Genomic DNA, 16,153 nt, shown 5'->3' on the forward strand with positions numbered 1-16,153 from the left:
GAGAGATAGAGAAGACGGAGGGTTTCTGCAGCAACTTCAGATTATGTTATTTGATTCATTTCAATACCATAAAGCATCAACTGGAATAGTATTTATTGAACACAGAAGAAACAACACAGGGCCAACAACGAAGGGAGCTGCAAATTAACATGCGTGCGTGTGAGCACACACTCACAGACACACTCACCCACGTGCTTACACGCTGCCTTCTGAATTTCACTTCTGTATGCAAAACCACCACCACCACCACCGATGTCTGCACAGCACGGCACTTTGCATACCGAAAACGCGGTCAGATCCTGTGCAGGAGCAGACCCTGGGCCCGGCTCCCGGGGGCAGCCCGCCGGCACCCTCACTCCCAGGCTCTGATCGCTGTGACTGTGAGCGTCCAAGCCCATCCTGATAGGTGTTCAATAAAGGAAGGTCGGCTCCCGAGAGTGTTTTTCCCCTGGGGGGCGGGGGTCCTCTCCTGCCACCCTCTAAGAGAAAAGAGAGTGAGGTCAGCGGGGATAGGGGAGGTGGCGAGGGAGTGAGGGAGCCAAAGAGAAGGGAAATGTTGAAGGCACAACCAAGCCCCACTCCGGGGACGCTCGGCTTCCCGGGCCGCGCTCGGGCAGCCAGCGCCCGGGGGCTCGGGGGCTCGAGGCCCGACTCGGCGGGGCTGCGGCTCCGGCCGCACTGCCCAAGCCCGGGTCTCCCCGCCCAGGGCGAGCAGAGCGCGGGCGCAGCCGAGGCCCCAGGCCGGGCGGCGCGGAGCTGGCGGCCCAGCGCTCCCGAGCATCCCCTATGCTGCGTGCCTCAGCCCCGCGGTTAGGTCCACAGCTCTGCCAGGGGGCTTCGCGGCCTCCCTGAGCCCCCTCCTCTGAAAGGCTAACTGCGCGGGGTCTTGCAGCAAGACCCAGGCGCCGTCTACCCAGGCCCAGCTCGCAGCATTCGGCTCCTGTCTAAAAGGGGCCTCTCGTCTTAGCACAAGGCCATGGGGCTCGCTCCCCGGCTCCTCCACTGTTTCTTCGCATTTTCTTAAGTTCCAAAAGTTTTATTTTGTGATGCATCCCCTTAAACTCCTTCCAGACGACTCCGATTTCTCTTTTCCACCTGGTCTAAGCAAACACGCCCTCTCATCTCTTGGGTTGTTTTGTTGCTGTCGTTGTTTTTTCCTTTCCCCCTTAATTGGCCTCAGGACGAAGCTGCTTTAATTTATTCCTCACACGATGTGCTTACTTCTCCGGCCTTTATACTCGGCGCCGCGCGCAGCATCACCACCCACCCGCACCCACCCAGGCATTTCCCTCGCAAGGGGTTAGGGATTACAGGCACCCTAGTAAGCGGGCCACACAAAGGAAAGCTGTGCCTGTGTTGCCCGCGCTTTGTTTTTAAATGTTTATTAATGTAAGCAGGGTGCACGGCCCTGGAGCCTCTGCATGCAAATTCTGTAGAAAGGAATTAACGTCTACACCCTCATATCCATAGAGAGCCTTTCAGAATGGATGTAGGCTGGGCTCATCATTAGGGTCTCTGAGAGGCTTTCTTTGTTAGGGACAAAAGATAAATGCAAACTTTCAATTCTATGAACAATGGTAATTATAAGGAGGATTCTCTTACAGTGACAACACTTGGTCTCAAATCCCCTAAAATCCTCAAAAAAACGACTGACTACTCTTTCTGAGCCCTACCAGCAAAGGCCACTAGGTAAATTTATTCCTTTGACCTACTGGCAGATTCAAGTCTGTCTTAAAGCACGACAAATACAGAACTTTTCTCTCACACTTAACTGGACCACACTTTTTTAACGAAAGTCAAACATCTTTCTAAATATCCTCAAGTTTCCAGAAGCCCCACTGACCAGTAGGTGGGAAACAGACATTATTTTAGCATTTCAGCTGAGGCAAATGGTGAACAAGTAACTCTTCACAATTACAAGGTGAAAACCAAACCCCAGTTTCCTGACTTCCTAGGCTGTACCATAAGAGCTTGCAAAGGGATACTGCACTTGCAATCCTGCAGCCATAAATCTTTGTATTTTCCAAAAGCAATTTCCAGTCTAGAATCCAATAGCTACAAACAGATAGCATGCAAAAGAAACATTATTTGCATTCAGTCATAGAGTCAACAAGGTGGGGACTAAACCCGGACTGGCCGGCCCCCCACTGGCCTTGTACAGGTGAGGCTGAAGGCTTTTAATTAAAAAAAAAAAAAAAAAAAAAAATCACTGATTTTTTTTGCCTCCCAGTTTGCCTTCTCCAGTTCAACTTGATTGATGGAGGTAGCTTTAACATCACCATAACCAGTTTTACATGACTGTCTAGAAAAGATATAAGGAGTCACAGGATAAATGAGAACTGCCATAACAATGAAAAAGAATTTTATTTTATAAATGCTCCACCTGCCTTCCATCCTAAGAATCCAGACCTTGTCCAGGATCACGTTGGGGCTCATGATCCATGGAATGCGGGGTCAGATTAGCCGCTCTCTAGAATTGCCCATTCCATGGATGTGGAGACCTGAGACCAAGAGCTTAAGTGGGATTCTCAAAATAACACACAGACTTGGAAGCAAGCGGCGTCAGGCCTCAGAACTCCTGACTCTGGGTCCAGTCAACTTTTGTCACACCGTGGAGTCCTCTGTACTTGTTCCATTGTATTCTAAGGTGGCTGTATAAGGTGGCTGTTTCCACCCACACATTCTATTTTAGGGAACATTTCAGATATTGTTAAGAATAAGGAAAAGCATAAAACAAGGAGTTAGGGAAAGAAAGAAGCAAAGAAGAGAAGGAGGTAGCAGGGAACCACCTCATCCCAGCTCCCAGCAGTGGGACATTCCCTGCCAGAAAGAGATGCCTTAGATATGCTTTATTCTGGAAGATGGCTATCCATCAGAAACTAATTTCAGTTGCCACAGAATTACCAGATCAAGTTTGAGTAGGGAACAACCATGTGTCTTCCTTAGTGTGTGGAAACTATGCCAAAAAACGAACAAAACAAAAGTACATGCCAGAACAATCATTCCACAGCCGGGCTGTCCAATACGGTAGACACCATCCACATGAGGCTATCGAGCCCTTTTAATACAGCTAGTCCAAACTGAAGATGTGCTGTAAATGTAAAACACACAGTGGATTTCAAAGCCTTAGTACGCACACAGAAAGAATGTAAAATATCTCATTAATTTTTATGTTGATCACATGTTGAATTATTTTAGATATATTTGGATTGTTAAATAAAATGTATTATTAAAATTAATTTCACCTGTTTCTTTTTACTCTTTTAATTGGCTACTAGAAAATTTAAAACATTAAATTTAAAATTACATATGTGTTCTCTGAACAGCACTGTTCTATGGGATTCTCTCCCTAGAACTCGAGGATTGAAGGAGGGGGTACAGGAGCATTGGGATGCTTTTTGCTGAGCTTTGCCCAAGACTTTTCTCCTTTTCATAGAGATAACTATTTAAAAGTAGGGTCAGGAAGCATTTCAGGGAGCCTCTAAAACTCCTGGGCAGAGCTGGTAGAACACCCAACCTGAAGAGACAAAGCCAAAGTAATGAGAGGGATGGTCAATGCTCTGCCACGTAGTTTTGGAAAAATAACAGTAGTTGCCATTTACCAAGCATGCTCACTGAACTACATGCTCTGTATTAGTGTCTTGTTTAGTTCTTCAAGCAACCCTACATAGTAGTATTATCTTTACTATACAGATGACGAAATTGAAGCTCTGTTAAACCAAATAACTTACTAATGTTACTCGCCAAGCTATGATTTGAATCGAGGTTGGTTTGCCTCAAAATCCATGCTCTCTCTATCATACCAGATTGCTATTCAGAAAATTGTCCGGTCTTTTTTGCAAATGTCTTCCTCTCCAGGAACCTGACACCTGAAATGAAGTAGAGATTCATTCCTTTGACTTACTTTTTTTTTTTCTCTTTAAAATGCAAATAGCTCTGAGAGAGGTTTCACATAAATCCTGATCATGCACACTTCAAGTCCAATAAATTTATCAAAATATTTGTTTCTTGATCAACGAAGACAAAAAATACAGTAGATCCCTAAACATGGAGAAGAAAGATCACTGACTGAAGAAAAAGTTTGAAAGAATGGAAGGCTGGGAGTGCTGAAGACAAAACTTAGTGTCATTTTTACAAGATGACTTAAGAATACACCTACTACAGACACTCTGGAAACCAGTGTGGCAGTTCCTCAAAGTGCTAAACACAGAGTTACTATATGATCTAGAATTCCACTCCTAGGTATAGATCCAGAGAAATAAAAACAAACATCCACACAAAACTTGTATGCAAATGTTCACAGCAGCAACAACATATGGAAATAACCTAAATGTCCATCATCTGATTAATGGATAAACAAAATGTGGTATATCCATACAAAGGAATATTATGTGCCTATAAAAAGGAATGAAGTATTGATACATGCTACAGCATAGACGAACCTTAACAACATTATGCTAAGTGAAAGAAATTAGTAACAAACCATTTACCATATGATTTCATTTATGTGAAATGTCCAGAATAGGCAAATTCATAGCAACAGAGATTAGTAGTTATTAGGGCCAGGCAAAGGAAGAAATACGAACTGACCGGTAATGGGTACTTGGTTTTTTGGAGGGTGATGAAAATATCCTAAATTTAGTTTGTGGTGATGAATGCACAATTTTGTGAATATACTAAAACTACTAAACTGTATACTTTAAATGGGTGAATTTCATGGTATTTGAAATATATCTCAAGAAAGCTATAAAAAAAAGAATAAACTCACTATGTATCAAGGCTGTCATTACGACAAAGATAAAATTTTTCCTAAATAAGGAACATATTAGGGAGACAAGAAGAGGTCAGGTTGCCCTAAACTCACTTTATGTCATTCTTCCTGCTTTGAAACTTTGTGAATTGAATGGACTGGCCCATGTGTTTTCAGAGGGAAAATATTTTTAACTATGATTACATAATATCTCCAGTTGCTGATGCTAAGAAAACATTATCACTAATACCTGCCATTCTAGCTTTTCAGGTAGTTGTTGTCCAGTCTGTAGATATTTAAAAACCTTTGTCTTAGCTCTTACCTATTGTTTTTTTTTCCCCTCTTCTTCCAACCTCCTCCCAGCCTTCTGGCCAGATATAGCTCATTCTCACTTTAAGAGAACGGCAAGAAAAACAAAAGAAAGCAAATCTTAAATTCAGCAATTTTTGTCTCTTTTCAGCACAGAATCACAGAGTCTTGGAATTGGCTTGGTCTTTAGGGACCATCTGGTGCAAGCATCTTTTTCATATAAGGAAACAGGGCCAGAAATAATAAAAGCTAACAGTTATTGACTGTTTACTCTATGCCACGTACTGTAATTTATATGTATTACCTCATTGAACGCTCACAACAACCCTCTAAGATAGGTACCATTAGTATCTCCATTTTATAGATGAGGAAAATGAGGCACAGAGAGGTTTAGTAACTTGAATAAGGGCACACAGCTAAAAAGTAGGAGATATGGGATGCAAACCCAGGTAGTTTGGCTTCAGAGACCAAATCCTTAACCACAACTATTATAGCTTCTCCTAAAGTTATTTACACAATTTGCCTGTCATCTTATAACCACTTTGTGGTAGTTCCAGAACTAGTACAGGTGTGAGGCACCCATCTCGGTACCCACATAATGACAGAAGTGTAAGTGGAAGATGTGGTTGAATTTATGACCTAAACCAAAAAGGATAAATTTTTCCACCCATTGCCATCTTGATTTCAACCAAAAATTAAGAGATGGAAACAGAGCTGTCAGAGGTAAGAAGACCTTCCAAGAAGTCACTAGTGACCTTATTCTGCCATAAAGGGAGATAGGTTTTATAATCTTATGACAGTCTATACCTGCACTTTTCTTTTTCTTTTTTTTTTTTCTGTGGAAATCACTCTGCCAAGTTCTGAAAAGTGACACATCTAAGATGCAGATGGGCCAAAAGATTCACCCAGAATTCTCCTCATGAGAGACTAATGACCACCCCATTACTTAATTATAGACCAGTAGATAAGTTTCTTTGGCCTGCAAGAGTTAACACAATGCCATCCTATGAAATGGAATAGGATATGAGTCCTGAGATAATTTATTATAGAAAATACAGCAACCTTTATTTATATAGCCCAGGGAGCTCAAAGCACTTTGCAAACAACTCGTTCATCCTCTGCTTATTTTATTTATCAATCACCGCATTCCTTAAAACTTGCCACATCATCTCAGATAAGGGGCAGAGGTGGAGCGAGAACTATTATATTCCTCTCACCCAGGCTGAAATGGCAATGCAAACGGACGGGGTGCTCCCAGGGTCATATGAGACTGAATACGGGCTGTCTTTGGGAGCTGGACCTAGGACGCTGCTTCTATCATGTGGCGTTTTGGGTGAATTTTTTTTTTATAAAAAGGAAAAGGAATAAAAGTATACTTAGATTCACTTCACCAAGTTCAGAATGTAACAGTAGACATCTAAAAGAGGCTTGAAAGCAAAATAATGCTAAGTTTTCCTAAGGCACGCATGCAAACTGTGTCTCAAAAGAAGCCAGGGTTATGCTTTAAATTAAAATTAAAATGCTTTCTTCTCTAAATATGTTCAATATCTGTGTTTTGGTTTGTTGCTTGTTTAGAGGTATTTTTGTAATTTTGCCAACAACAACAACCAAAAGTTCATGGATGTCTGTAGAACGCAGGGGCAAAAGCATGTGAAAAGGCCTGTCCCCAGCAGAGAGCTAGCTACACAAGCAGGCAATGTCCCCCCTCGGCCGGCCCGGATCACAGCCAGCCGCCCAACTGAGAATGCACACCCTCCCTCCTCCTGGCTCCCGACACCCCACAGTTCCTGGGTCACAAGTCTCTCTCTGCGTTTCCCTTCTCACAAATCCTCTTCCAATTTCCTCAGTTTAACCGAAATCGCTCTCATTTCCAATCATCACAGACACCCCTATTGCTAGAAGAAATGACACCAAATTTCCAAAAATCCTGTTCTGGTAGGAATAACCCAATAGCTCTTTGCACCCTCCTCCCCACCTCTCAAATGCCAGAATTTGTCTAAATCCACTTCTAAAAATGGATTACACAAAAGTGACTGGAGACAAGGGACACATCGTAAGTTCATATCGTGTCTCTCACAGAGTCATATCATTGTAGGACTATAGCTTAGATCCAGATTATAATAAATAGTATATAGTCTAATCACATTACTTCTGCCTTAACACGCTGCTGTGCCTGAAAGGTCGTGTTCAAGTTCAACTGGCTTGTAACTTCCCTTTATCTGCACCCCTTTTCTCTCTCTCAGCCCCTTCCACAAAAAAAGAAAGACAAACTACTTGAATCCTCTCATCAGCAAGAAAAAGTTTTTGCATTTGCCTGCGATAGATGAACTCTATGAAAAGTCACTCCTGCCACTTCAACCCCAAAAGGAATCTGATCAGAGGCAGCTCTAAACGGTCTAAAGTTATTTCACTCCTGTTCTCTGCTCAAGGCCTAAGACCATCAGAATTATTTACCTGCAATACACAGCTTCCTTCCATAGTATCCCCTGCACCTATATATACAAACACACAGATACATGTGCACACGTGCACCCACACACACACACACACACAAATTACTCTCTAATGCTTCAAGAGGAGAGGAGTAGAAGTCCCAGAATATGACTGCTATATTAAAAAGAAGTGGCAGGCGAGAATAATAAGGGAGGGTATCAAAAGTAGAAATACAGTAGTAGATTTAAAAAAAAAAAAACTACAGTTCTGTAATGGGGGTGTTAATTAAACACAGAGAAAAAAGAAAGAGAGAACGAAAGGATGTTAAGGAAGCAAAAAAATAATTTTTTTAACGTCCTTCAGTGATTTGATTTAACTTCAGTGCAAATACACAGAGGAAAATGGGCTAAAAAGTGCCATAGATAGCTATTTTGTTCTAAAATTAAAAACTATTCACAACAATTACAGCTACTCATTGCTATCTATAAATATTCTCCTTAGTAAATGGCACCCAATTTTTTGTGTGTTTTCCTAATTTTTAAACCTGCATGAATTTTGACACAGAAGTAAAAAAAAAAAAAAAATCAAGAAACATTTAAAAATATATTCAAGGTGTTTCTAAGAAATGCAATATGTTTGACTTTTTTTCCTTCTCTTACATCTCATCAACCCCAATATCACCACATATACACATAGGTAAAACTGAGACTATTGCTAATAAGTTAGAAGACAAGGAATGGTTCATAAAAAAAAAAAAAGGAAAAAGAAAATGAGATATTAAATGGTCCAAAACTCTATATTAAATCTCTATGTTCCCAGAAGGAGCAAGCAAATAAAAGCCACTTCTGAAATATACACTGCTGTAGGTTTCGACAGGGTTCTTTTTTGCTGTTGTTTGACAGTTGCCGGCCAAGCATTCTGCAGGCATTCTTTTTTCTTAGCATTTATTTAAAAAAGCAAAAAAGTATCAAAATAAAAACTTACCCACACCCTGAAGCAAGAAGACACATAGGTTCTTTTTTCTTTAAATATCCCCACAGTAATTTCTGACTTAAATACCCATCAATCAACTGTAATTTAGATGGTGCTGCCTACTTTGGGTGTTGCGCGAGTGTGCGTCTTCAAAGTTCCAAAGGTTGGTAACACAATCAACTAGTTTTCCTACTTATTTCTGAGTTTTCCAACTAAAGTCATTAACAAAAACAAAAAAGCCAAAGCAGCAAAGGAATGCAATTAGCAGGCTCCTCTCAGAGTCCTGCCTTCCTTCTCAAGACCTAGGTGAGCCACACTTGTGAACTTCCTAGGAGAAGACAAACAAACAAGCAAACGAAGTCTATCCTACATCAAGTAAGCTCAATAGGGCTTCAGATGGAAGCTAAGAAATACTTAATTAAATGTTAGTGGGCTTCAACATAACAGTAGGAAAAGTCCCAAAACAATGAAGGAATGTATGTGAACTGAGCATCCAAGAGATCTTTTCACTAGCACTGTATCAAGAGGGAGAAAAAAAAAGCTCCTGCAACTTTACAGATACTTGATGTGTCTCCGACACATCAACCGCATGGAAGGTATGCTGGCGCGTAGAATGAGGGTCAGGCAGAGCCTGAGTAATCGTGCTTTAGAATCAAAGGGTTCTTTTCAACACACCACAGTTGTCTCCTACCTTTAACACAGAACACTCAACATTCCAGGAGAGGTTTCTTCCTTCCCTTAATCCTTCCAACATACAAGTTGAGGAATAAGGAGGAAAGCCTTTTTTCTTCTTCTATTTTTTTTTTTTTTACTTTCACCCATTCGTGCCCTCTCATTCCAAAACTCTGTATGTATGTGTGTATATTTCCCCCTTAACACCGGGGCAGTGATCCTTATCATTTCAATGTATAGTGCTCAATAAACTATTTTTTTTAATATATTATACTAGAGACAACACACAAAACCTTAACTTAGATTTTTAAAAATTTCCAAACATTAATGTTATTAAATGACAGAAAATGTAAAAACCATAATATATAATCCAACAATAAACTTCACCTTCAGAGTATTATTTTGACCAATATGACTGCTTCCTATCACCATAGTTTAGCCAACATGAATAAGGAGCAAACTCTTTAACCCACACCGGAACCGGATCTCCATTCACACCCACCTACTTTGATCTACTGCCTCAGTAGGTTTTAATTAGAAGACTAGAATTAAACACTTTGGCCACAATATACATTTAAGTGCTCTGATGGGCTTCCTTTCAGTAAAAATCTGATTGTCTTCAAAAATAGTCTCTTGAACCTGGATTATCAAATAAGCCTTTATATCCTGATTCTACATTTTATGAATCAAGATCAGCAGGAATGCATAGGTGATTAGAAACAAATTTTAACAAATCAAATATTCAAAGTAAATAAGCATCCGAGATCAAAAAAGAAAATGGGAAGGAAGAAAAAAGAAGAGAAGAGAAAAAAATATATACACACTTTAAGGTTTCCTGCTCTGGGCTAATAGAAAAAAAAACTAAGAGGTGTGACAAACTGAAAAAGCTCATTTGATATTTGTATGCACAATCCATAAATCTCTGAAAAGGTGTCTCACAGCTAAAATAACGCAATTAACAGCTTTGCAATAAGGTTCGGCTTTGGTAAGACAACCTGGAAGACTTAAAGGTCTGAACATCCCTACCCAGGTGCTTTGTCTAGAATGTCATGCCCAACACAAATAACATTCAACAAAGGAGCCGCTTACTAATTTTACATACATTTCAAGACCCAAATAATTACATATTCGATCAATGGCCACATCTTGAAACTATTTTTTTTTTTTTTAAAGAAACACAGAGAGCTCTCAAAAAGAAAATCACCCTGCGTGCCTCTCCCCCCTCCTCTTTTTTTATGTGTAACTATCAATGTATATCAACCAGGCATGCAATCATATTTATTGTCACTTTCATTCATGTCATGCCCTTGCTTATATCGTTTAGATATGAATTATTGACTGTTACACTCCTTGTTGTAAAAAATAAATAAATAAATAGGATGGCAGGTACTTCGCACTGCTCTCAAGCGAGCGAGCAAGTCAGAGGCCAGCAGAAGCTCCCGTTTTATATAACCACCCCTCGTTCCTCATCTTTATATGCCCTGGTTTCAGATTGCCTTCTCAACTCTTCGTTTTTACAAGAGAGAGATTCACCCACTTTGGAAAATTAAGGATTAAAATAAACAAACCAGAGGATGTTGCTAAATGTCCTTCCCAGAGCATCTGTTGTTTAAGAACACCTCTGATTGATGACTGCTATTTTTTAATTGTTGCTTTAAAATTTAAATGCCCTCCTGGGATGTGTTATAAGTGTGTTGGTCCATGATATGAGGTCTAGAAAGTAGGAAAACAACAGAATGAGTGATCTCACGGCATTATATTCTCCTGAATCCAACGATTCTCCCTGCCATAAAATCACAGGGCACTCAAATACCGATAACCTGATGTATGGCGCGTTCACAAAGGTATTTGACAACACTCTGCTGAGAACCGCTAGTCAGCTGCTTCGTGTGATTGCAAGAAAAAAAGAAACTTTAAACAGTTTAGCCCCCATGCCCACATTCAAAAAAAAAATAAAGTTTTAAATGTGGGCCAAAATATATTCCTTCAGGAAATGGACTTCAACTTTCATATTGTTTTCCCCCAAAGGCACATCATTCTACAAATTTCCCTTCAGAACCTATATTTTAGCCCCAATTTCAAAAAGGCCGGGAATAGAGTTAAGGAAAATAAACCAGTAATGCTTGACAATAACTGTCAAAGAAACTTGGTGCTCTCTTTTACAGGTAGCAGGGCTACAAGGACTTCCTATTGGAATATGTGATCCATCTTGAGAGGGCTTCTATTCTGAAATTTTAATATTTAAATAATGGGTTCGTGATTGCTAGTTAAGTGAGTCAATTGGCCAAAGAAAATGCTTAAATGTTGGAATCTCATTCCTACCTGTTTTTTCTTTGATTTCACACAACACATTAAACAAGGCAGGCTTCATTCTGTGGCAGTTTAAAGCATGTTTTCTGCAAGAAAGAAACAACAACATAACAGCTTAGGGTGACTTTCAAGATCAAACTGCTGATAACGCACAGGGGGAAGAAATGTGAACATTTAGCCAAAATTATACACCAAGCATAACTCTGTGGCATGCTTCAATTGTTTTATGACTTGGTATACAGAGTCCCGCCATAGAAAAAGAAATAATGTTAATTAGCAGGGAGAGAGTAGGGGTTTAACTACAGAACAGAACTAACCTAAATTATGCCCATTTAGGCACAGTTGTTTTTTTTAAAGTAGTTTAATCAAATTGAAATTCTTAAACCAATAATTCTATCCAGGGCAATAAATATAGCAAAGCCAAATGCATGGGTTAACAGTTTTGTATAATCTATGCAACCACCACAGCCTAGGAGCTGTCTGCCTCTCGGTCTGTATGTGTGTTTTCAAATTTAATTCATCCATGTGTTCAAATTCATTCCGCAGATGCCCCTGTATTCTCATAAACACAAGATGCTTGAAAAGGTCTTCTGAGTAGAACTGTCAATTTATAAAATTTCAGTCCCCAAGTTAAAGAGTATGGAAATGCATTGCCAGGGGGCAAACATACCCATATGGGGAATAAATTCATTTCTCTGTGTTCACATTATGCCTCTTGTGCACACACAGCTTATTTGCAGGTGTTGAAATTCAATTATTTACAATTAGGACCTTGCACCCATTGGGGAAAAAATAAATACAATTCTGCCTTTTAGATTAGTGATTTACCTGGTTGTTGTGTGTGTGTCTAAATTCAGAACGCACTTGAGAAACAAAACAATACCTTTCCCTTTATTTTACTATGGAAGCACTTAGCAGAAGGATATTGTTTTGGAAACAAAATACTGATCATATCAGCTATTAGTTAAGAGAACTCTGTTTACTAACTAAAATTAATGTGTAAAGATAAATGGAAACCTCTGGCACCCAAGACACATGCAATTCTTTTTTAATCCCTTTGAAAGTTAAAAAATAGACACATCCTCATGAAGAACAGAAACCAGAAGCATGTTCCATATACTGTACAGCAGAGGAGTAACAAGCTCAAAATTCAAGAGTATCAAAATAAACATACACCCAGTCTAAAATACTAATGATTTACTTTGTAAATAATAAATGTACATTATGAAGGTGTGACTGAGGAAAGGAAAAACAGATACAGTATTTGCTAAGTAGAGTTACATTGTTTAACCAAAAGGAAAGCTTAGCGGTGATTTAGTTCTCCTGTGGGGTGAGAATAAAGGTGGAAAAGACTTTGATGTATCAAAGCCTTCTTCTGGGGACTTTTAAAATAGTTTTCAATAATTGTATTCTGATATATAGGCCCCAATGCAAAAAAAAAAACAAAAACAGAAAAAAAACACGCAAGCCCACAACGTTTCTTCAGAAATATTGCATTTCCACAGCACATCAATGAGATTATAGAGAGAGAACAGAAAATTTCCCTAGCCCAAAATTGTGTCTGATCTCTCTCAGCATCTAGGCCATTAGAAGGGAGAATCCGCCAAGCCACAGTTGTCCTCAGTTTTACAAAAAAGCAGTGAGACTAAACATCAGGAAAGTGGTGAGCCTCCAGTCTTACCGGCCCCTTCCACTTCACAAACTTGTTATTAAACCAGTTTATTGGTATGCCTGAGTTTATTTTTCTGGAACAATGTAATGGAGAAATTTGTTCCAATTCAAAAAGAGATGACCAGTGGGAAACCTTCCACTTACCATACCTACTAGCTTTTCTTCAGATAATAAAATTCAAAAAGAGCACCAATTAATTTTTGAAAACTTTCCCCTATTTTAAAAAATTTAGAATAGTTCCAGTCTTTGAACATTTCCAAGTTTTCAACCCCCCCGTAAACCTCAGTACTTTGAGTTTACATGTTGCATGTGCTTGCAGATAAAATAAGAGTGTGTGTAACTCATAACATTCATGCTTTTAACTGCTTATTTTCTCACCTCAAATTCCTATTTCCTTAGACAAAAATATATATAATGATGTCTTATCCATAGAACTAAGTCATTTGAGGTAAAGGAATTGTGTATATATGTTTAAAAAACCAACTACTTCTGAGATTTAACAAAGCTGGGTAATTGTATAGACATATGTGATCATTAGGTTTTTAAAATTCTTCCTTTTGAGATTGGCCTTGGGCGAGCTGTTAGTGGGTTGCCATTTAGTCTCTGTTTTATTCTGAAAGACAATTTACTGTAAAATTCTAGAGTGGAGAACTATACACCTGGCAGTGGATTAAGTTGAGAAGCCACACAGCTTCTTCATTATGTTTCCTTAATGAAGATCTTCACCTCCTATAGTATTGCAATACATAAAATTCACACATCCCTTCATTTCTATTTAGTTGCATTCTAAGTGGTCTGAAAGAAGCATGGGAAAAAGAGCATGCTTGATTTTTGTCCCCCCACCTCTTTTTAAAGGACCATACATTCTGTACCATGGAAGGTTAGTAAACCGACTCAAATTAAGAGACAATCAAGTTAAACTACATATCTGAGTCTCTCAAAACTGACAAATATGTCTAAAAGCAAAATTACTTTTTCTTTCTTTCCATTAGCTTTTTTGAAACAGAATTAAATGAACGCAAAATATTTTCTGAATAGCTGACAACTACTGACAAAGAATTACCCTGCTTTTTTTTTTTTTTTAAAGGAGGGGGAGAAAGGGGAAAGATAAAAATTAATTTTGGAGGGATACGTCAAGAAAGAAAATCAAATGTCTCTGAATTAGGTTAGGAGTCAACTAAATTTGCAAATAAAGTGTTCTTGGGACATTTTATTTTGTAATGGTACGGAGTCCCTCTACAAGAAGGCATGGAATGCTGTTCAAAACTTGACAATTCTGCTCTCTCTGATACTTTTTTAAAGCAGTAAAAAAAGTGCCGAGGGCCGTTTTTGGATCAGTTGGCAGTATTTTCGTCGTGCCTGAGTGTTTGTGTGGATGTATATGAATACCTCTATATTCACTCACACACACACAACACACACACACAATATGTATACATATACACACAGCCACATCTCGGCATGGGCGATTACACTTTCGATAACAACGCTCCTTCAAATTTTACTCCTCCGCCATATAGTTGCTCCTCAAAATGGGAAAAGAAATAACATTTAAAAAGAAAGCGCTGTGGTGATTCGGTTCCCATTGTTTCCCCCAGCGAGAGGGAGAAAAACAAAAAACCCCAAGAAAGGAAAAGAAAAGCCTCCATCTCACCTGGCCTGCGCCTCATCCAAACTCTGGTCTGTGATGGTCATAATTTGCTGTAAAATGTCTCCAATGTCCTGCTTCCTCCCGCCCTCCCCCTCGGTCCCTGCGGCCCCATCCTGCAAGTGCTGGGACAGGCCGGGGTGTCCGGCCATCCCGACCCCAGCATGGGAATGCATCAGCCTGGGCTGCTCGTCCATCTCCAAAGGCAACGGCAGCCCCCGGCTCTTCCTCTTCTGCTCCTCGGCTCGGCTCCTGGGAAGCACCAAGGCTTTTTATCCTTCAAGCTGTCTTCAAATCCTTTTCAGGATAAACAGGGAAGGGGGGAAAAAAGAAGACCAAAAGAAAAAAAAATCCCTTTGCCTCTTTAGAGGATGGTAGGAGGATGGGGAGTGGGGAGGGGGAGGGGGGCGTGAAGGGGTTGCGGGGTGAGGGTGGGGATAAGGGCTGGTGGGGAAGGGTGTTGACTCCAAAAAGCAAGAAAAATAAACCACCTTCCCACTTGACGAAAAGAAATCAGAGCTGGCTTTTGGTTTTTCAGTCCGGTCTCCTTTGCAAGGCAGAAATGGGCTCCCGGCGCTTAAATCTGTGGCTTAATCCTTTTGCAAATATGCATTGATCGGGAGAAAGGAGAGGAAGGCAGGGGGATTGCAATGCAAACTTTCCCCCCCACCCCCCGCTGCCCCCCACCCCCACTCCGGGCCAGAGTGATCTCAAAGGGGGTGGGCTGTTGCAAAAGCCAGATCTCCCCCAGCCGCGGCGGCAGGCAGAGCACAGGCTCTCTCCTCCTCCGTGTCTCTGCAAACTCCAGCAGCCCCGTCAGCCTCCTGCTTTTGTTTAGCTCAGGCTCAGGACTCTAGAAACATATACAGAAAAACCACAGCCTGAGAGGAGGAGGAGGAGAAGGAGGAGGAGGACGAGAAGGAGGAGAGGGGAGGAGGCAGAGGAAAGGGAGGAGGGGGCGGGGAAGCCAGGAGGCGGGGGAGGGAAGGAGGGAGGAGGGCTCCTGGAGCCCCGCCCCCTTCCCTGATTGGTCATCAGAGAAAAGACGGCCCCTCCTTCCCCTACTTTCCTCCCTGCACCTCCTCCTCGGCCTCCTTCAGCTCCTCCTCGCCCGGCGCCCTGTCAATCAGAGTTCAGAGGTGGGCCGGGAAGGAGGCCGAGCTAATACCAAGTCTCCAGTCCTTAAAGGAGCAATGATACCGTAGTTCTAGCTCAACTAGTCAGCGCCCACTTTTCTTGCCTGCCTCGCTTGGGTTCCGTCCTTGAGGAAAACGAGGCTCCACTTATACGCAAACGTATGAAATTAACACGAAAGAACACAGACGGTGTGGGTCTCCCCCAACCCCTGTTTTTCTTTTGCTGTAACATTGCCATTTAAAACTTGAAAT

At 40.8% G+C, this 16,153-nt stretch overlaps 1 protein-coding gene across 6 annotated transcripts in view; it reads right to left on the bottom strand.

Annotated features, from left to right (window-relative positions):
* Positions 1-15,410, bottom strand: part of PBX1 (PBX homeobox 1) — a 273,492-nt gene extending 258,082 nt beyond the window's left edge. For 3 of the 6 annotated variants that reach the window (XM_087440101.1, XM_087440084.1, XM_087440106.1), the window contains exons 1-3: positions 14,772-15,410; positions 11,459-11,532; positions 282-479 (exon numbers count right to left, since the gene is read on the bottom strand). In XM_087440101.1, coding sequence (XP_087296227.1) covers positions 282-479; positions 11,459-11,532; positions 14,772-14,962 — 463 coding nt within the window. In that variant the 5' untranslated portion in view covers positions 14,963-15,410. The remainder of the gene's footprint in view (positions 1-281; positions 480-11,458; positions 11,533-14,771) is intronic. The other 3 variants (XM_004424840.3, XM_004424839.3, XM_087440086.1) reach the window with 2 other exon arrangements.
* Positions 15,411-16,153: the final 743 nt, after the last annotated feature.

This window comes from Ceratotherium simum, chromosome 2 (assembly GCF_057802395.1).
Source record: "Ceratotherium simum simum isolate JZ-2026a chromosome 2, ASM5780239v1, whole genome shotgun sequence".
NCBI lineage: Eukaryota > Metazoa > Chordata > Mammalia > Perissodactyla > Rhinocerotidae > Ceratotherium > Ceratotherium simum.